This window comes from Heptranchias perlo, chromosome 6, assembly GCF_035084215.1.
Source record: "Heptranchias perlo isolate sHepPer1 chromosome 6, sHepPer1.hap1, whole genome shotgun sequence".
In the NCBI taxonomy this organism is placed as follows: domain Eukaryota; kingdom Metazoa; phylum Chordata; class Chondrichthyes; order Hexanchiformes; family Hexanchidae; genus Heptranchias; species Heptranchias perlo.
The window spans coordinates 19,007,263-19,030,568 of NC_090330.1; the positions used below are offsets into that span (position 1 = coordinate 19,007,263).

Consider the following 23,306-nt stretch of genomic DNA (forward strand, 5'->3'; position numbering starts at 1 on the left):
TGTGGATACAATGGTTTAAACGTTTCAGGGTGATAATGACAATTCTCATAGGAGTGCTGCAGCAAACAGAGTGAGGAGACTTCCCATTATTTGGGATTCAATTTGAATGCAGGTTACAGATGCAAAAGGACAGTGTGCTAAGCCAGTCCCCCAAGTCATTGTGTGTTAATTTATTATGGTTGCTTTCAACTAAATGCAGAAAATCAAAAAGTAGGATTCTCACTAAATAACCAAAACATTGTAAGCAGTAAAAAAACAGCAACATTACTTCAAACACAATGATTGTGGCCCTGATTATTATTCGCTTAGGAGTATATCTATTGTGAAAATATGTTGAAATAAAGGATGCACTCATTTTAGTTTGATATTTTTCTTTTCTCTCTATTTCTTCGATACTTTGTTGTCCTACCAAAAATCTTGCATTGGTTTATCAGGAGCGCTTTTTGAATGAATGCCAGTGCATGATAATTCTGCTCTGTTGATCCCTGGGTGATTCCACCTACAAATGATTATTTTCAACCCTCACCTATGTGAATAGGAGCTTCGTATAGTCATTACAATAAATGGTGTAACGATCACTTTGAGTCAAACTGCTCCTTAAATTGGCAAGTAGAATACAACCAAAGTCAATGACACCTTATTTGAAGACTAATGGTTGACTGCCTGAAATTGAGGTATCCTGATGAAACCTGATTCCCTATTATGGAGGTATCTTGATATTATAATGCCACATCTAAGACGATGTACAATTTGCACAACAAGGAACTCCTTCCTATTTATTTCATATCCCCATGAAAGGGAGTAACAGCAGGTAAAATTGCTCTTTGGCCTCTTACAGTAATTGAATGATATCAATCTAACATTTTAATCTACATTATTCAACCCAGTTGCAATCCTCAAATGAAATTTCCACAGCCCTAACACACCTATCATGTATATCTATATTTCTCATCCTTTTCAATCACACTTTTAAACCAATTATTTTAATAATATTAGTATTTTTTTTGAGGGGAGTATATTTGAAGACTCCTAATACCCTGTGGAAAAAAAGTCTTCTAATTTCTAGTTTTATTTTAAGTCTGTAATGCTCATGTCCTCCTAGTCTGTACACACAGGTTAATAACCTACTTGCCATGCCTTTCAGTATTGCAAAGGACTATATTTTGTCCCCTCTCAATATTTTGATCTCCAATGAAAACACATTCACTTCTAGTAGGGTAAAGGTATATTAACTTCAATCAAAGGAATTATGTGCTGATGTGGAGAGTTTGATACAAGTTTTTACTAGTCATTCCTCACATGCAGAGTTTCTGATCTCAGGACAGAGTATAGTACATGAAGAGGGAAAATCGGATTTAAGAAAACATACTACTCTTGTCTACCTCATAGTAGCTGGTTACAGAACTGCATTGGCAGAGGCCTGGGACCAGGTCACTAGCCTACTGTCTTGGCCAGAAGTTGGTACATATCATAAAGGGGCAGGGGCGGAGGGAGAGAAAAGAGGGAAGCATGGAGAGGAAAGAACTAAAACTAATATGAAATATAATATGTAAGCAAATAAATAAATAGAACTGAAATATAAATATCACTATAATGTGATTGAACAGTAGTAATGAGAATCCCCTAATGGTTCACTGAAAATGCTTCATGTGCTGGATTACTGAGCCATACAGAGCAGGAAGGTTCGATGTTCAAACCCCAGTCTGCGATGAGTTAGCTGATACCAGGTGGCAAGAGGATACAACAATTGAACCTCAGTATCCCTGGGCTAGGGAAGAAAATACAATTTTCTATACAGTGACTCTTGATAGAAGGTATATATGTGTGGACATTAGGTGAGGAGAAGATCAGACTCTCCTTTGAATATTCTCGTTGAATAACTTGTCAATACTCAATATCTAGGCTCAGGCCTGAGTGCAATCGTGCAACCATACCTCAACATGATGAGAACAGCCAACAGCCTGATCCAACCTTCTCACTCACAGGCACAATAATCTTGCTAACAAACTCAATACAGATCTGTAAAATATCAATGTACAAAGTACTCTGTGAACAGAATGTAAACTGAATTAACCTAATATGAAAGTACATGTTGGAAAGTTTTTTAAGGTCATCGACCTGAAAGGTTAACTCTGTTTCTCTCTCCACAGATGCTACCTGACCTGCTGAGTGTTTCCAGCATTTTCTGTTTTTATTTTAAGTAATAATTGATACCTCATGTACTTAGTTAGATTAAGGACCTTCTTGTCCTTTAACTGTCCAACCTGTACTTGGCAGCACGTACAAGTTCTTTATTGTCTGCGTCGATGACAGAAATTGATTGCATCCACATTGAAGTTAAAAGGAATAAAACCTGGATAAAAGAATCTCCACTAAACCCTGCCTCTAGATGCCACAGTGGAGGTGACCCAGTGCAGGATGATCATCTCACCTTCCTGTAGAGCCACAGCCAACAGCCTGATCCAACCTTCTCACTCACAGGCACAATAATCTTGCTAACAAACTCAATACAGATCTGTAAGATATCAATGTACAAAGTACTCTGTGAACAGAATGTAAACTGAATTAACCTAATATGAAAGTACATGTTGGAAAGTTTTTTTAAAAATAAAGAATTCCACTTGCGGACATTTTGTCCATGTTCGTGTTTAGGGGAGTTCTTTAATACTTCGACAATATGTACAAAGTCTAACATGAAAATATTGAGTAATGTAACTTACAACAAACTCTATTTACAATTCCATTTTTACAAAATGTCTTTACAAGAGGTTTGTTATCCCAAAGAAAACAAAGATACACTAAACGGACCAAAAAAATGGTGTTATACAGTAATAAATATTGATCTAAAAATGACTGCAATGAGGAACATGATTTCTACAGCCAATTCAGTAATAGACAAAACAGTACTGGTATTTCCACACTACATTATCATTCCAATATTAAAAAGTAAATAATTTGTACATATAGACTTTGTTAATTATTCTGTAAACTGTATCATGTTAATATATTCAGCGGAGGTAACATAGACATTTGATTCATGCCTTTACGGAACACTGACAGGTCTACCATGCAACCATATTTTGCCAACATCTGATAAGATTCATTTACATTATAATTTAATAACTTTATTACATGCAATAGATTAATTAACTGACATAATTCTCATTCCCAGTTAAAATATGCAGATTTTAGTCACATTTTCCTAGCTGTCTGCCAATCACAGGTATCCACAGGAAATATGTAAATGTTGCATATATCAGGATCAGCACATTCAACAAAACAGGTTAATAAATAGCACAATTTCAAAGCCACCCTTTGAAGACACAATACAGTGATGATAACATTGAAGTATACAATTTTTATGGCACTGGTTTGATAATCAAATTTTAGAGGAGGCCTTGGAGGGAGACATTCTTTTGCTTTCTTTTCTATTGAGGAGGGGAGATGAGTCTTTTTTCCTTCTTGTCACATCAACGGTCCTTAAACATCTTCCATAAAGTAATTAGAATTGTTTCAGTGTTTTACCGATACTGGTTTTTGCTGCTGATGATGTTTCAGCCTGGGGCCTAAAATAAAACAGATAAGAGATGGCTAACCATAAATAAACATCATACACAAACCGTGCTAAAGTGACAATGTCGCTTTACCAGTGACAAGTACTAAGATCAATGGGAACATTGGAGCAAGAGTTGGTCATTCTGCCCCTTGAGCCTGTTCCGCCATTCAATGAGATCATGGCTGAATAGGCATAGAATAGAGCAGCAAAGTTGCCAGATAGCAATGAGCATTAAGTAATTTACCAATAAATATTACTATTATTATTAAGATAAATGAATTATATCTGACAATTTAAGCAACTGTAATAGTTTCCTTTCCTGTTCAAGTTTTGGCAAGATTGAAATCTGTGACTTATAATTCTCTACAATAGTTGGGATAGTGGAGGTACTGAAGCTTACTGTATAAGAGCGATGACGATAAGCTAGGTGTCTGGAATGTTTTGACCGTTGCTGGGCCCTCTCCAGCTGTAGTCAGTAGTTGTACCTCTAACCTGTAACATGTTGATGGCCTCAGATTGGGCACAATGAGCGAGTGGTGGTCCTGAGAAAATAAAATATTTCGGCATTTTAATATTTATATGTTCTTTTTTTTAAAAATGTAGGTGCTGGTCAAGTTTACAGAATGTATCAGATCAGTACACAGTTACCTACTGTGGATTAACCAAAAATAACTTGATTGGTACCACTGTAACACCAAAAGCAGACACACCAAGTGGTGTCTTTAATGGAGCTCGATGCATCTTCTGTATGAGAACCAAGAAAGTAGCCTCAAAAGTGAGTCCAGTTTAGCATACTTTAAAATAAAGCACCTAAATATACTAAAATGTAATTGTTCTGTAGCCATACCTATACTTAATGTAATTTCATTTATGGTGGTCTATTTATACCATCATATTTGGGTTATCGGTGTTTTTTTTATTACTCATTTTATTGTGGATTTTACAGTGCTCAAGCACAAAGGTACAGATAGAACCACCCATCTTCTGTTGTCTGCTGGGGTTTACACATCACATTTGTTTCCATGTGATCCTTTTTATTGTGCAAGAAATGGCAAAGAGCTGTTATAATCAAAGTCAACTGGGAAATCCTCACTGATATTCCTACTCTTAGAGCACTGTACTTCCATGTCGCAGGTTCGTGAGTTCAACCCCAAAGTCCACTGCCATGAGTATGGCCAATTTTCAGACTGCTTGTCGTTATACGGCATGACAGAAGGCCCGCTTTGCATTAACTTTGGTCATGCAGGTGTTTGTAACCTGTACCTTCCTGATGTTCTGGCCAGATAAGGATGCCTGGCAGCAGGAGGATCCAATAAGGGGAAAAAGTAACAAAAATGTGGCTGAGTGATTAAAATTGAATAATAGTAGCTGACTCACTGGTGGCAATATTTGCGACTGGGATATAATGCTGTTCGGTAAGCTGTTTTGTCGGCTTTCTGTAGTCACCTCTGCCCATGTGACCTGAAATCCTGTTATAGGCTGATGAAGCTGTGTTTTAGATATCCTCCAGTGGAAGTGTCCTGTAATGTTCCCTGCGTGAATTATGAATGATGCTGACAGGTTCTCAGGTTTGACAAGCACTTTGGGAATGGTCGTCACTGCAAAAGAGAAGCAAGGTTCACGCAACTGTCAACTTGTAATACTTATAGCTTTAATAGTTCATTTCAAAATGATGCCTATATCACCAGCAATAAAATATCTGATGGTTGACTATTTTTTTTGCAAGCTCTGCTAAATCCTAATCGAACTTACACTATTACTTACCAGGCACAGAAATGGAGCACTGCAATTATAATTTTTTTTGTAACCTAAAGAACAAAGCATAATCTTATACATTCAGAGAGAGACTGTTTTGTGCTCAAAAAGGTTTTCCATTTCAAATCTGGGGCATAATACAAAAAAAGGAATGCAGTTGCTTAAATAAACAATCTAATGTAAAATTATATAAGCTTTATATCTTAGCAGGATTTATTTCTGAAAGGCAGAGACATCGAACACATAAGAAACAGAACCCATTTGGTGTGCTTTGTATGCTACTTAATATTATCCACAAGTAAGGTTGGCAGCTATCCATATTTGACCAGACAGTCCATTTTTGGAACAGGTTCTCCAATTATTATTGTGTTTTTTTTCTGGATCATTTTCACCAGAAAAATGTGAAAATTGGACCAATTTGAATGGTTTCTGTGTCTACAAATTGACCAGGGCTTTGAAATGAAGCTTGGTGTCATCAATAAGGCAAGGGGAACAGCCGGTTCCACAAGCTAATAGTATTACATCTAAAACTGTAAAATCTAATCATACAGTTGGCAAACAAGCATGAACCAAGAAATCCTACAACAATGAGAGAGAGACTGTATTAAAATAAATCTACCCCCTAAACTGTTAAAAAAGCATATGGGATCCACGGCTTTATAAACAGAGGCATAGAGTACAAAAGCAAGGAAGTTGTGGTAAACCTTTATAAATCACTGGTTAGGCCTCAGCTGGAGTATAGTGTCCTGTTCTGGGAACCACACTTTAGGAAGGATGTCAAGGCCTTGGAAAGGATGCGGGGGAGATTTACCAGAATGGCACCAGGGATGAGGGACTTCAATTATGTGGAGAGACTGGAGGAACTGGGATTGTTCTCCTTAGAGCAGAGAAGGTTAAGGGGAGATTTAATAAAGCTGTTCAAAATTATGAGGGGTTCTGATAGTGTAGATAGGGAGAAACTGTTTCCACCGACAGGAGGGTCGGTAACCAGATGAAACAGATTTAAGATAATTGGCAAAAAATCCAGGGGGGAAATGATGAGAAACTTTTTTACGCAGCGAGTTGTTATGATCTGGAATGCACTGCCTGAGAAGGTGGTGGAAGCAGATTCAATAGTACCTTTCAGAAGGGAGTTAGACATATACTTGAAAAGGAGACATTTGCAGGGCTATGGAGAAAGAGCAGGGGAGTGGGACTAATTGGATAGCTCTTTCAAAGAGCTGGCACAGACAGGATAGGCCGAATGGCCGCCTTCTGTGCTGTATGATTCGATACCAGTTGAATGATGAAGCTACATAATATTGCTTTAATATCATTTAAAAAAAAGATTTCTCCCTGAGCCATCCCTCAGCCCAGTCTGCTGTGCACTTTCGAACTGCATAGGGTCACAACCCTCTCCACGGGTCTGCTATTCATTTACTTTCACTGTGATAAAATGCTTTTTTATAGATTATCAGCAAAGTATATTTAGGTTATGTGATTGGAAACTGCAACACATAGAAAAAGGTCCAAAGGAACCAAGTGCATAATCTACCTCGAATGAGTCGCAGGTAGGTTCTGCCACGCTCAGGTCTCCATGGAATATTTTCTGTATTTTGATTGTGCCGTGACAATTTTTTAACACAATTTTTGGCATTTTAAATTCCTTTTTTTTATTGTGCCTGAAAACTGCTATCCAACGAGCTGTTTCTGCCAGTTCCAGATGACATTCTTAGATATACCCATCATTATGTTACTCGACCTTAATTGGGTCTGAGTCATATATGTACCATCATGGTGGTACATTACTATATCTCAAGTGTGCCATCATATCCAATATAAGCTACGAAAAATGTCTTGGGACAATTCTCCCAGCAGAAAAAGTTAACTTTGTGAGGAAATGTTATTCATCACCTTACACTTTATACAGTAATGCTTCACCAGTAAAGTCCAAACTTATTTTGCAATTTTTCTTTTTCTTTTCCATTTTAAGATAAGTTAAAACAAGTTCTCCCACTCTCTTGACCACTTCATGCCCTGTGCCATCCCGTGGCTGAGAGGTAAGCAGGTGACCAGCTCCCAGTTGTCTGTCAATGTAACTTTTGAACTGTTCTCTAAGAAGTACACAAGGGTGTCCTGGGATGACTGGGTCTCCATTGTTTATCCTCCCTCCCTGTGAGTTATCACCTAGTCTGGGCATCCAGCTGATGGCATGTCTAAGATCACAGAACTGTGCTCCACCACCCCACCAGTCTTATTAAAAGCCAAACATAATCTCTTAACTTGCTGGGTTCGAACGAACTGCATCCAAATAAAATGAGCTACGATTTCCTGCAGAGCCATAACACATAGGGGGCTAAATTGAGTCAAATAGTAGCCATTGTGTAGGCACTACGCGAACTCCTAAGCCCCAAAAATGGCGTCTGAGCTGCCACTTCCGGCGTGATCTGCGCAGGACGCCATATTGGTAATGGTTGTTGCGCACGCGCACTTAACAAATGCCGGCAGAATGTAAAGCAGGGAGATTATGATCTAAATCAGTGTAAAGGGACTCCTGCTATATTGGAACTCCACGCTCCAGACAACACTGTATGAACCTCGCATGGCTGAACAGGTCTTAAATGGCATGGAGGACCCCCCCTCCCCCCACCAGCTGCAGGAGTTACAGGTGAGTTGCTGAATTATTTCTTCTGGCTGCTGATGCATTTGTACATTTTTTTTGGAGGTCTCCTATACTTGAATACTAGGACTATAGCCTAAAAATTAGAGCCAGGACTTCCAGGAGCGAAGTTAGGAAACATTTCTACAGGCAAAGAATGGTAGAAGTTTGGAATTCTCTTCCGCAAATGGCAGTTGATGCTAGCTGAATTGTTAATTTTAAGGCTGAGATTGATAGATTTTTGTTAACCAAAGGTATTGAGGGATATGGGCCTAAGGCGGGTATATGGAGTTAGGTCACAGATCAGCCATGATCTCATTGAATGGTGGAACAGGCTCGAGGGGCAAAATGGCCTACTCCTGTTCCTATCTTCCTATGTTCCGACAGTAAAGATTCAATACTCTACAGGGAGTGGGTTGGCTAGCTGACAGGCAACAGCAAGGGCACTGGCGGAGTGGCAGGGGTGGGACAGGAATGCTGCAATCCTGAGAGAGGACAGCGGGTTCATGTTCCATGGAGCCATAGCCACTTGCTGCCTCCTGTTATGCGCCACCTTCTCCTGCAAGAAAGCGGGATGTGTGTCGGTGAGTGTCCTGCAAGATGTTTGGGTGATATGGCTGTCATGGTTGAATAGCTGCCAGTGTGTGTGACCTGTGATTTGCGGATGTGCGGCTTGCAACGGTGGTAATGTGTGAGGGTGAGATGGAGCATCTGACTGGAAGAGTTGAGTACTGATTGAGAGATGGTTGGTATGTGGGTGATGATGGTGTAGTGCGTGGAGCAGTGGGTGCGGCTAGTGCTGCAGTTGGTAGGAGATGCCACTTGACAGTTGAACTCACGCACCTTGATCACTCTTGTCAAAGCACTGAACTGCATCCATGTTTGTGGTGCTATGCTCCTGGCATTGACCTCGTCCCCTACTGCCTCAGGAGCCTATGTCTGGAGGGCCTCTTGCTCCCCTGCAGATATAGGATGTCCCTCCTTCTGTGCACCTCTTGCACCAAGGCCTCTAGCGCATCATCAGAGAACCTTGGTGTGCACTCTCGCTTGCGCAGGCCCAGTACAAACTCAGATCGGCAGATTGGTAGGGTCTGGAGTGCAGATTAGAGGATGTGGGATGTAGTTGTGAGCAACCTTTATTCAACGTTTTAAAATAAATCAACAATTTTTAAACATAAGGACGGGCCCTGCATCTGTGTTTTACGTGTGCGATTTCTGATCGCCATTCAGTCTCCATTCAGACCCTTATCTTATATTTTGAAAATATAAGAGTTCCACAAACTTTGAGCAGCCAAGTTGTTGCTCATTAAAAACTCCAGAGTTCCCATCATCACGTTTCACTACATTGCAGACAGATTCACTTCACAATTGGCTTCCACCACTTCCTGCAGCCACAGTGCACCTCCCCTTTAAGAGGTGCACGCTGCCTTTAAGTGGTGCTAGCCACTCCCGAAATCTGGACCCCCTGCTGGTGCGTGCAGCCACCCAACAACCCAGACAGCGCTGGCTGCATGCAGCAATCACTGATATCACTTGGCAGCACGAATGTCACACGCTGCCTGCATCTCAACGACCGGGCGTGGGTTAATCGCGCACTGCGATCCCTGTATCTGTTTTCGGGGGTTAACCGATATAACCGCCATCGTCTTGGGAATATATGTCAGGATTTATAACATCAAAATCAAATTGGGCTGAACCAGGCCTGTACAATCCATTGCATGGGATGTCTATAGGTGATATGAATTTTCCAGTTCTGATAGCTTTAAACAAAGAGTACTTATGCAGAAATTGGCAAAGGCAAATCCTTTGGCCCTTCGCCCACACGTTTAATGTGGTTGGGCGGGGATGATGTGTATTTCATAATGTCTGACAATACACTTGCCACAGCTTAGATCCGTTCAGTTTTGGACGCAGGCTTGGTTACACATCCTATTTGTTCCACAACACAAATATGCTAAATTGGAGCTTATTTTTAAATACTTGTTGTCTGTACAGAGCACGCAATGTAAAAGCTGACATCACCGGTTGAGTGCCAGTGTCAGCTTTTACATGGTGTTCAAATTGCATGTGGTTTGAGTAAGAGACCGATGATGTTTATGCTCTCTCCCTGACTTCTGCTAGAGGGGATACTAAAGAAAGAGCTTGCATTTATATAGAGTCTTTCACATCCTCAGGATATCTCAATGTGCTTCGCAGCCAATGAAGTACTTTTAAAGTGTAGTCACTGTTGTAAAGTATAAGAAAGTAAGAACAGAAGAAGTAGGAGCAGGAGTAGACCATACGGCCCCTCGAGCCTGCTCCGCCATTCAATCAGATCATGGCTGATCTTCGACCTCAACTCCACTTTCCCGTCCAATCCCCATATCTCTTGATTCCCTTAGAGTCCAAAAATCTATCAATCTCAGTTTTGAATATACTCAATGACTGAGCATCCAAGGCTCTCTGAGGTCGAGAATTCCAAAGATTCACCAACCACCCTCTGAGTAAAGAAATTCCTCCTCATCTTAGTTCTAAATGGCCAATTGCTTATCCTGAGTCAATGCCCCCTAGATCTAGACTTTCCAGCCAGGGGAAACAGCCTCTCAGCATCTACTCTGTCAAGCTGTCTCAGAATCTTATATGTTTCTATGAGATCACCTCTCATTCTTCCAAACTCAAGAGAGTATAGGCCCATTCTGCTCAATCTCTCCTCATAGGACAACCCTTTCAGCCCATGAATCAATCTAGTGAACCTTCGTTGCACCGCCTCTAAGGCAAGTATATCCTTCCTTAGGTAAAGAGACCAAAACTGTATACAGTACTCCAGGTGTGGTCTCACCAAAGCCCTGTACAATTGCAGTAAGACTTCCTTACTCTTGTACACCAACTCCCTTGCAATAAAGGCCAACATACCATTTGCCATGAAAATATGGCAGCCAATTTGTGCATAGCAAGGTCCCACAAACAGCAATGAGGTAAAAGATCGGTTAATGTTTTTTGTGGCGGTGTTAATTGAGGGATAAATATCGGCCAAGACACCAGGAGAGCTCCCCTGCTCTTCTTCAAATAGTGCCAGGAGATCTTTCATGTCCATCTGAGAGGACAGACAGGACTCAGCTTAAATGCCTCAACCGGAAAGACGGCACCTCCAACAGTCCAGCACTCCCTCAGTACTACACTGAAGTGTCAACCCAAATTATGTTCTCAAGTCTCTGGAGTGGGGCTTAAACCCATGACCTTCTGACTCAAGAGACAACAGTGCTACCATTGAGGTACTTAATTCTCCATGAAAATCTTGGCAAAAGTAATTGTATTTATCACATATGTCTTTTTCCCTTGATCTGGTTCTCTCAAATACTTTTAACCATCTTGAGACTACTGCATACATCATCTAGACTTTTCTTGGTGTCTACCATGCTTCTGCTATAAATTATAAATTTAAGAAACAATGTTATTTTGAAGTCAGTGGAAAAGAAAACTGGGCAGTGTGTGAAACAGGCGGCTGATTTCCTATTCCCCGTATTGCATTGCCGCCCAAGACGAATTTCACCCCCAAGGTTCCCCACCAAACCACTGCATATAAACTACGATAAGAGGAAGACCTGGGAACAGAACCTCTCACTAAACCTAGAGCGACAGGAAGCTCAGGAGTTCGGGAAGCTGGGTTTCATTTACCCTAATTAGGAATGGCCCCATTATCCGAGGTTCTTACCAATCAAATCTGTATTCACTTGCCTCAGTTGAGAAATAGTTTGAAGGAGTGACAAGAAGCTCAGGAATTCTAATTCACAACCTTCTGGTTGCAAGTCAAGTTTCACACTGCTTCAACTATTGGGTTGACCTATATTCACTTATCATACTTGTATTGTTTTTGAAACACACAGGTAAATAAAATAGAAGGTTCAGGGGAAGAATATAATTCACTCATGTGGCTATACTTACCCCCCTCGCTGGGACAGCTATTGTGTTTTTGACCTTTGCCTCGAGGAGATGAGCATGATGGAGTTGTGAAGATCACAGCCTCTGCTTTCCCTTGACCCTTGGCCGTTATCGCTTGGACTGTAACTTTGTATTTGCAAGAAAATAATAGTCCTGGGAGAATTATGTAATTTTCCTGTGCAAAAGATAAAATAAAATTATACTTATTGGATTGGCCTTGTAGTTACTGCTGTGAGATGGATTATAATGAAATCATGAAGCATATGAATATTTTAATTTTTTTTCCTAATGATTAGACACAGACAGAAAAGAAATAGAAATTTGTTTTTATTCCTTTGTATTTATAACTGTAAACAAATTCCACATAGCATCAGCAGACACATTTAATATATTCCATTTGTAATTATTTTCCTCAGGCATTCTTTGACTCAAATTTTCCCACTCCTTTTTGTACCCACGTGTCCTCCAGTGAAGTATTTATTAGTTGAGCAAAAAGAAGCCCACTTCTAAGGAACTCTTGCCCTTCTGCTATTGTGCTCTGTTATTATGCTTATCATGGGTCAAAACAACAAAATAAGATTTCCCTCCCCCTTTATACCCTGGGTGGCTGACAAAACATCACAGCTTAAGCCAGGAGATTTAGTGTCCGGCAGACTAGAACCTACAACAACTTGAATGGGAAAGCAGCCCTACTGGGCTGGCACAATATTTTTAAATTGCAAAACAATAAATACTTAAAAAGCAACAGGATATGTTCAGCAAACATTGCAGTCTTGATTGCTCAGTGACTACCTGACAATGGTGCTGAGTAATACAGACCAAGAACTGATTTCAGCAGAGGTGTCAGTAGGGCCAACACAACTGACTTGTGCCCTGGGCTGGGGAGGGTGAAAAATCCACTAGGATCCACATTCCAATGACTCCTGCTGGAAAGTGCATTTGTGTGGATATCGGGTGGGAACAGAATTGGACTCAGCTGCGGAGCCGTCCAAACCCAAATACCCTGTTGATGCTTCCTGTCTAGATTCATACACAATAAATTACCACATGGTTGAGCTACCGGAGGACTTTAGGTGCCCATCGAGCCATATAATAGCAAATGACGATGCTTTCAGAAGTGAAAAAGAGAAAATTGAGGGAAGGGAGGACAAAATAAAGAGAGCAGGATTGAAGTTAATATTATAGAAGCTCATTAAAGACACTCGCAGGATCAAATAACATAAGTAAGAAAGCTGATATTTTGGAACCTACATGGGAGATAGCTTTGCTGGAAACCTTGGTCTCATTGTGCGTGCAGGATTCCAGCATCCATTGGACGAGGTATCGCTCTGCAATGCCGCCTGGATCTAGGAACAATGTAGCTTGCATGTTATTATCCAGCAGATGATCTTTACAGAATACACATGTGCAATTTAGAAGCTGCTGCCAACCATATGTTAATCAGATGTATCAGAAAAGGTCAACAGAATAATTGGTCTGAAGAAATATGGTGCTAAATATTCTGAGAATTTGTTTTGATTGGAAAAAAAACATTGTCAAGAAATGTAATAGATCTATTATTCTCCTTCAAGATGGGTTCGTATTAAATCCTTTATGGGAGTCAGTGCTACCTCTGAGGCTTCTATCAGAAATATAATTTCTAAACTTCATGGGCATGATTTTAGTCTGGAAAAATGGGTAGGTTGGGGGCAGTAAAAATTGCAAAAATTTAAAACCTGCCCCCAATCTGCCCATTTCCGGTTTTCATGGGGGTGGGACGAGGGGTGGGCAACCAACGCGCTCTTAAGAGGTGGGTCAGGCATTTAAAGCTTTTAAGGAGGCTGCCGGCCGCCATTTTCAAAGCTTTTTTGATTTTAGCCACTGGGGGCCGGGATTCCCAGGCCTTCTGCTTCATGTCATGTGAGAGGAGGCAAGAAGGCCCAAAACTGCAGTTAAGTACCTTTATAGCATAGATTGTGGGCCCGGAGGAGCAGGAGTGCTTCCCCCAGGCCAAACAAGCCTACCTGCAGCAACCCCCCACAACGATCGCCGACCCCCACCCCTCCACAACGATCGTTGACCCCCCCCCCAATCGATGACTGACCCCCGGTGACTGACCCCCAATTCTCCCCCCTCCCCCCCCCCCCCCTCAATCTAACACTTATCTGAACACATCCTCTACCCGGCTCATCTCCCGTCCAACTGAGACCTAGCCTGTCAATCAGGCTGGCCTGTTGGGCGGGAAGCCAGCAAAAAAAAAACGACGTCCTCACGTCAAAATCGTAAGGACGTCCGGGAAACCCATACTTCCAGGTTTCCTGACAGGAATTCCACACTCCCCGCCCCCGCGCTAAAATTATGCCCCATGTGTTGCATTATTCAATAACAATTTCGCTGTCAACAGATTTTAACCAATGGAAATTGAATTTTTGTTCATACGTTTGCAATTAATATTCAAACTGCTACTCCATGGCCTGATCAATTCAGTACTGGCACATACACTGGAAATATGAGTCTATTGTTTTATATTTGGATGAGTAAGTAGTATTTGCACCTGAATCTTTCAACCCTACTGGTGATTTTGGCTCATTGGTAGCATGAGGAGAGACGAGGCTTACTAACAGTAATAACCTCAGTATGCACAAAGATCAAAATAGACTCTTCCTGCCCAAGAATTAATGATTATATAAACTCTAACAATATCTGTGATGCTTTTGTTATCATTTGAACTCTCTCCCAACCCTCTTCATTCATGTTCACAACAGAATGTAGTTTCCATAGGCAGACTTGCATTTCCTAAAATCAGAAACTCCTACCCTTATGCTGTGAATGAGAATAACGCCCCACAGGATTAACAATTAAGGGATAATTTTCTGATTGTGTGCTTCTGGTGTAGAGCATCGCACAGCGGCAGCACATATTGGAGTGGAGGATACTGTGCCCATAAGAGAGCCTATCTGATTTTCTGTTCATTAAAATTAATGGTCAAAAAATCGGGTGGCTGTGTAACAGCTATCCTATCCTCCACACCCTGATATTTCAAAATGGGCTCCCGGCAGAAAGCATCACACATTTTACTCTTTTACTGAGATAATTTGCATTGGAGATTGCAAGGACTCCCCACCAAGTCCTTCTCATAAAGTGGAAAGCACCATGCTGCAACCATTACGCATCTGCAAACCTCACATGCATCCAGAGGCGGAGCCAGTGGGGGAGCAGAGGTCGTCACAACCCTCCTCAATCATTTTGAGGTTGACCAACGCAGCTTTGGAGAACCGGTTCCATTTCGCTCCCAGGAACCTCTGTCACTCGTCTTCGGCCTCTAGCTTCAGCCTGCAAGTCTGTGCGGTTCCCGGCTCGGCCTTCGGGCTAGGTGTGTCGGTATTCCCCAGTTCCCAGCCCCCCCAGTCAGACACACGTTGCTGCACCATTGCATGCATCCAATAGATCAAAGCCAGGATAGAATTTCTGTTGCAAGTTCAGGAGGCTAGATAGCCCCACAATAATGCATAAATCTCTGAGCAGTATGCGCATATTGCTTTAACTTATTTCCCATTCCCACCCCTCTACACATATAAAGACAAGAGAATTCCTCTCAGAAAGCATTTTAATTTTACAACATTATAAAATTTCACACGAAAAGGTGAGATTTTTTAGTTTGAAGCAAGATGGAACTCTGCTCCTGTCACATCCCTGGAGTGGCATTTTTTTTTTTACCCATTGTTTTTCCCTTTTCTGCTCATTACCCCTTCCAGCCACAATGTCTGGCTGAGAGGGAAAAAGATCAAATACAAAAATACCACGATTTGAAGCAAGACAGAGCTCGGCTCCTGTTATAGCGCTAAAAGTATTTTTTTTAAATCGAATTATTTGTTTCTTTCTTAGTTACCCTATAGTCACACAACATTGCCTGGCTCAGAGGAACTGCCAATGCTGCAAAGACCTGTGCTCGCAGGCTTATGTCAATCCAACCTAACTGGTTGCTCGGAGCTGAGAGTAAACAAGTTAGATTCACCCTTAGCTTTTACCACTCTTTGCTCAGGCTTGAGGTAGTCATCCAATCTCGGCCCCTTCCTCTGCCCATTTGGAAGCTGAATAACCATGTTAAAATCAGAGACAGCATGTGATGCAACACCACATAATCCAAGAAAATACATTTCGAAGAAGAAGTCTTGTTCCTGACTGAATAAGACCTGATGGGTTTGTAGAGTTATATTTTGGAAAATAAAATGAAAACTAAGTGTACATTGGCCCAATTGTTTCCCAGCAGTATAAATGGCTACCCTACAAAATAAAGCAAGCAACCTCAGTGGTTATTTAAACTGGACATTCAATTAAAATGCTATTAGCATACAGTGTAGCTAATGCCAACCCTTCAAAATTATATTAAACATTTTTCAGTTAAGATTTCCCCCATCCCCCCTCCCCCAAATAACTAGGTAAATGTGTTTCATAGTTTGGTACTGAGCCACAGATTTGGAAAGCCTCAGGATGAATCTGTGGTCTATGCAGTTAGTTGTATGTAGCCATGGCTTTAGTCAGGCTCCCTGGGGTAGTGTTCCCACTGGTGATCTTTATCCAGTGAGGGTAGAAAATTGGGTGGAGAGCAGAACAGATTCCTCAGACAACTCAGTCTCAGACTGAAGAATGTCAAGATCAAACCACACCAGGTTATAGTCCAACAATTTTATTTTAAAATCACAAGCTTGTGATTTTAAAATAAAATTGTTGGACTATAACCTGGTGTTGTAAGATTCCTTACATTTGTCCACCCCAGTCCATCACCGGCATCTCCACATCAAGATCAAACCAGCATTAGAAAGAAATCAACCCCACTCTCTGGAATGTCACAAATCACTTGCCTAAATTTTTTATCCCAATCCTATCAACGATCATTACAAAATGCTAACTTGCATGAATAAATGATTCAGCATTTGATTGCACATCAAAAGCTCGTTTGTAGTTTTAGGATAAAAGCAATTCCTTGATGACAGTGGGTCTCTGCTGGCAATGATTGTTATGAACAATCTGGAAACTTCATTGAATAAGACGGCTGAGAAATAAATAAAAGGTAATGATGATCAGAGACTGGTGCAGATGGGGCTTCCTGAGGAGTCAAGCTTGACTGACAGCTTGCTTCAGTGGCAGAAATGGCCAACGTGGGACTTCAAGGCATTACAGAAGCAGGCAACTGGGAGCTTTCCAGATAGCCAATCATGAAATCGGACAAAGGTAATGAGTTATAAAAGCTATTGTGATAACTTTTACAAATTAGCACTCCCGGTGCAGACCTGTGCACATATTAGGAATTTGGGTGCCGAGATCACGGATTTTTCATCAATTCAAATTAATGGAAAATAAATAAAAAGTGATTTTAATGGACAAAAATCACACCAGGCGCACTTTATTCCATGTCCTAATTCCCATTATGGTCTCCTGCCGTGCAAGGCTGTGTGCCAGAATGTTAATTTGTAAAATCTACCCTGTTATTTTGACTTAGCATCAAATTCTTTGGTACTGTACTCAGAAAGCATCAGATTTATACCCTTTAAGCCTTAATTAAACATAACACATCACAGGACAGTATATTATATACCCTTTTGACGACACTGAATCGCCACTGCATTTCACTGTCACTATTATGAGGAATGTAATTAAACAATGGATAAGTACTGAAAATTGTTCACAGGATTCTATTGACAAACTAACATGAATTTATTGTTGCTTTATGAGCCCTAAAAGATCTTACAGAACAGATTCAAAAATCCTATAATGTTTCTGGTAAAAGAGGCACAATTTATGGCAACAGAACCTCCAAATAATGAATGTAGTCGTACATCAAAGCTAAACAATAGAAGTCAGTAGCTTACTGTAACAAAATATGTGGTGATTACTATAATCGTGGGGAATATTGAGAGCTCTTCTGGTAAAAGCTGGTCAGTTACTGCAGTGGCAGGATGTTCTGGCTAATTACATACCCAACTTTTGTTATGACAGGTGGCCAATTATGTGACCTATGTGGATACAACTGTTTATTGGATACATGATGCACACACGATTGTAATTGTGACTGAATACTGGAAAGTTACAATAGGCTTGTGTCACACTCGATGATCGTAAATGTAGCTAACTTCTAGACTGTCAATTAACGACATTAAACCAGATATTGGGCATACTTAAACTGTTCAGTCTAGCAGGACGGCAAGAAAATATGGGGATCGAGCAGGAAAGCGGAGTTGAGGTCGAAGATCAGCCATGATCTTATTGAATAGCGGAGCAGGTTTGAGGGGCCATATGACCTACTCCTGCTCCTATTTCTTATGTTCTTAAAATCACAGATAGTATTGTTTAAAGTCCTACAGCACAGGATTGGATTATCCCTTAAAACCTACATCAAACCTACAATATATTATCATTTTATGTGGATCTTTGAAAGCTCTTACTTCCATTTTTAAGAATATATTCTAAAGACTCACCCTTCTAACTCTGGTGTAACAAAGAATCTACTCTCAAAATAGACAAAAACCTGCAACATTCTGTGTACTGTGCACAGTTCTGATCTCCACATTACAAAAAGGATATAGAAGCAATGGAGAAAGTGCAAAAAAGATTTACTAGGATGATATCAGAACTGAGAGGGTACAACTATCAAGAAAGATTGAACAGGCTAGGGCTCTTTTCTCTAGAAAAGAGAAGATTGAGAGGTGACCTGATAGAGGTCTTGAAAATTAAGAAGGGGTTCGATAGGGTAGACGTAGAGAAGTTGCTTCCACTTGTGAGGGAGTCCAAAACTAAGGGCCATAAATATCAGATAGTCACTAATAAATCCAATAAGGAATTCAGGAGGAACATCTTTACTCAAGAGTGGTGAGAGTGGTGAGAATGTGGAGCTCGCTATCACATGGAGTGGTTGTGGCGAATAGCATAGATGCATTTAAGGAGAAGCTTGATAAATACACGAGGGAGAAAGGAATAGAAGGATATGTTGATAGGGTGAAATGAAGTAAATAGATTGGAGCATCAACACCGGCATAGAAGGGCCTGTTTCTGTGCTGTAAATTCTATTTAATTCTACGTAACGTAATTCTCGAACATTTTTTTTTATAAACCACTATCAGCAGTTCTTCAGGCATAGTTTTAAACTCTTCGTAGGTCATTACAAACCAGTCATTCAGATGTTTTTCAGAAAATTTCCAGCAAACTCCAAGACAAAGCAACCAGTAATTGAAAAATATATAGCACTGTTCATCGCAGGGTCCAGGGGTGGAGAAGGGGAGATGAATTAACCTAATCTTTGTGAGTTAGGTATGTCTACCCCTTATCTCTATCTCCAACTAGTTTTTCTTTCTTCTCAACTTGCATGGTCACATGCAAATCCTACCCATACATTCCAAGATACCAGTTTTAAGTCTCCTTCCTGCTGTCTAATTCAGAGACACAGCAGCCTCAGCAACTTTCACCCATTGTATCTCCCTGTACTTAGATGTAAATCAGCATGTTAGGATTGTACGGTACAATGGTATTGCTCTGTACTAACTGACTTAAGTTTGATAGCTAGTTCAGTCTAATCTTATCAAAACAAACCTAAATTAATTAGAAAAATAGAAAAAATTATGTTTTTTTAACCATCTTTCCATTTCCTTATGTGAGTGGATTTTTCTAGTGCTCATTGTCAGTAAAAGCATTGCTATGTGGTTGGTCGAAGGTGTAGGTTAGCAGGGCTAGCAAAGAGTTGATATTGTCTTCTTGGGCACAAAGAGGATAATCTTGATTAGTTGGAAATATGCAATAATTTATTAAATATATAGACTAGAGATACCATTTACTCAGAATCTGCTGCAGTTTTCTCTGTAAACCTGCAGTAATCATGTAACAAACACCTTTAATATTCTTCTGGTAACATCATATTGCACTGCTCTCAACCATCAGCTACCCTAAAAGCCTACAAGAGACTGATAAATGCCACAAAAACCATTAATCCATACATACACACAAAGTTATGTGCCTGATTCTTGCACTACTGTTCTGTCACTATTAACAATGAGGGGAAAAGTGATTTTATTCATTGACATGAGAATTAAAGCATTGTAAGAAAAAGTTATGAAAGCTGTCTGCATTTTTTCAGACATAGACAAAATGGTAGGATGAATAAAAAGTGCTCAGCATTCTTATATATTGTGGGGGGAGATAAAAGATTATTCATTTTTAGCCTCTAGCCATACCTTAGTGTTCAGATTATGGCTATAGAATGCTTTTGTGGTTTTCAAAGCCATTTGAACTCTTTATAGCCTCTCCACTATCCATTAATCTCTATATACAGGTGGACAAGGGGATACTATAACTTTCACTAATAGACATGTTGATGAAGTAATAGTAGCTGTTAAGGTCTGTAGTATACCCAACCTCCCCCAATACTGTAAGTACATGGAAAATCCTGACTTATGTTTCCAATTGGGAAGGTACCATGCTAATTTGATTTTTCCCTCCAGCCATTCTTCATTACATCTGACGAAATGTCTCAACTAAGGCATAACTCAGCCACCAAAAGAGTCAGTCTTTTCAGGTTTCAACGAGAGCCTAACATACATGCCAAGCTATTCACAACTAGTTGATCATTTGCAGTGCCCCTCTGAATTCCGTGCCAATACTACATAATCCAATGTACAGATCTATGTAGCCAGGAATTTCATTGGAGCAGCTCCCACTCCACCACCGTAACTTCACTGGAAAATCAATGACAATAATATAAGTAGGTTCCCTGAGCCTTACAATACTCTGATCTCAATGAAGGCAAACCCTGTCCTATACATTTCTCATGAGAATGTAAACGACAACCTGATTGTTCCTCAGCTCTTCAGATGAATAACCCAAGGAACCACCTTTACAGCTTCTGATATCAGCGAGATTCCTCGGTAGTTTTCAGGTTCACTAGGATCCCCCTTCTACAACTATTGATGTTTACCCTGACCATTGCCATTCTCCCCTCACTCCTGACTAAAAATCGATTTTGAGTACTGTCCATGCCTACTGCCCTGCTATTAGCTAAGCAATGCAATGCGCAATCCACTTCCTCCCATCAAACGGACTCATTAAGGCCTTCTATCTTTGTAGCACACTCCACCAGTGTTTTGGACCTCCATTCAGATAGATCCTTGCTACAGCCTGTTGGATTGGATGCCAATGAAGTATAGTGCTCCTTCTAGACCCTAGGGATGGCCTCACAGGCGTGTCTGTCATTGTCACTAACCCAGAGGGACCCTTTTGCTCATGTTTAGCAACAGACTAGCCAACAGAAAATGATTTTGGATGAGTTGCCAATGATCTCCTTTTAATCTGACAGTCTAAGGACTGCGCAATCTCCTTCAGTAGAATCTTGAAACATCACAACCAATGTCCGTGTGCATTGCTGGTGCTCCAAGTTTCAGAGGAAGCTGAAGCATACTGGGTATGAATATACGGGCAATATTACCAGTAACACAAGTAATATTCATCAGTTTCTGAAAAGGCACGAAGGCATCACTGAATCACAGACATTTATAATATAGAAGGAGCCATTGTGCCTCTGCCAGCTCTTTGGTACAGCAATCCAAAATTAATCACACCATCCTGCTCTCCCCCCATTATCTTCTGTTTCAAATATTTATCTACTTTTCAATTAAAAGGTTCAAGGGTCTTTGCCTCAGGAATACAATGCCCTTTATTGACTGTCACTCAGCATGTTACTCGGATTCTGGAATGTTTCAACAATGCCTAGGAATCCCTAAATTTTTTTTACTGAGTCCCTAACAAAATGTATATTTATTTCTGTACACACCACACATTATATAAATTAGATACCAAGCAGAAAATTAAAAGTTGCAATCTAATCTTGGGAGTTCAAATGATGTTTATGAATGATGCCAGCATTAGTATTGTTGGTTATGTTATATGAATGTTAATTTTTTTATAACTCCTAGATAAATCATTTTTATTTTATTTATTGAACAAGAGTTGATTAAACATACAAATCTATCCTGTCAGCTCAGAAAGACGTCCACATTATTCCAGCTAACAACGTCAGAAACAATAGGTATTAGATGATTTTTTTTGTTCCTGTTTTATTCATTGTTACATGGTCTTTTATTATATACTTCTTCCACACGTGTGATCTCACAATTAGCACATTGGAGAGAATAATACACAGAAGTTATATGTTAGGGTATTGAGCAGGCATTTTTTTTACATTTTATGGAACACTTTTCCTCCTCGATTTCAATGGCAGCATCCAATGCTCTCTGGGAAGGGGTAGTGTAGACTATGGGCTTGATTTTACAATGGTGGTGGGTTGGCAGCGGTGGGGGGTGAAGATGCTCGTGGCTGGCTGCCATCAGGAGCTACAACGCAAGGGGTGGGGGGGGCGAGAAAGAGAGAGAGCAAGACATCATCCGGCACTGGAACGGATGACCGGGATGGCGGGGGGGGAGGGGAATGGAAGATCTGCGCTGGACTGGAAGACCGGGGGGGGGGGGGGGGGTTGGGGGGAGTGGAGAGGGGAGGATCAGAGCGGAGAGGGGAAGATTGGGGAGACATCGGGGGGGTGAAGAGGGGGACATCGGAAGGACATGGGAAGGATGAAGAGGGGGCCATCAGGGAAAGATCGGGGTGACAAGGGGGACATCAGGGGGAAATCAGGGGGTGAAGAGGGGGACATCGGAGCGGGAGACATCGGATATCGGAGCAGGATGCAAAGGTAGGTTCATTTAGTGTTTTCACTTCCTTCTGTGGTTTTTTAATTTAATTTATTTAGTTTCTTGTTCCCTTCAGGTCTGGTTTCACCAGGCGTGAATCAGAAGCGGTGGGCAAGCCGCCCGAGTAAGTTAAAAATCGTTAATTACTTCATCTGTCACAGGTGAAGTGCCTTAAGTACCTCAATGAGGTACATTTGGCTCTTTAACTGTCATCCTGCCGGCTTTAATTGCCGGCGGGACTTCCTTTTTTGGGTCGCCCGAGCACACACAGGTGGGTCCCTGGGAAACTCGGAAGTCGGCGGGTTGGAGCCGGTTTCTGAACCCGAGTGGGATTTCCGGGATTTCCGCGATTTTCGCAGCTCCCCCGCTCCCAACGCACCTGCAATTGCCTCCTAAAATCACCCCCTATGTGTGAAAGGAAGCTCCTTCTAATCTGTGTTGACGAAGTACGTTTACCCTAATTTCAATATTTTAGTACCCCTTACTAAACTAGCGCTACCTTACCATTTCCCAAGACAACCATGATTATGCCATCTCTATGTGATACTTAAATTTAGTGCTCTACATAGGCAGTTGACCTCAAACTCTCCACCTCCTTTAAGATGCTCCTTAAAACCTACCTCTTTGACCAAGCTTTTGTTCACCTGTCCTAATACCTCATGTGGCTCGGTGTCAAATTTTGTTTGATAACACTCCTGTGAAGCGTTTTGGAACATTTTACTACGTTAAAGGC

The 23,306-nt window shown here is 40.9% G+C and overlaps 1 protein-coding gene across 1 annotated transcript in view; it reads right to left on the reverse strand.

The window, feature by feature from the left end:
- Window positions 1-2,649: 2,649 nt before the first annotated feature.
- Window positions 2,650-23,306, reverse strand: part of LOC137322467 (anosmin-1) — a 153,937-nt gene continuing 133,280 nt past the window's right edge. Inside the window, exons 10-14 of the mRNA XM_067985386.1 lie at window positions 13,119-13,213; window positions 11,871-12,042; window positions 4,934-5,154; window positions 3,957-4,098; window positions 2,650-3,566 (exon numbers count right to left, since the gene is read on the reverse strand). Coding sequence (XP_067841487.1) covers window positions 3,514-3,566; window positions 3,957-4,098; window positions 4,934-5,154; window positions 11,871-12,042; window positions 13,119-13,213 — 683 coding nt within the window. The 3' untranslated portion in view covers window positions 2,650-3,513. The remainder of the gene's footprint in view (window positions 3,567-3,956; window positions 4,099-4,933; window positions 5,155-11,870; window positions 12,043-13,118; window positions 13,214-23,306) is intronic.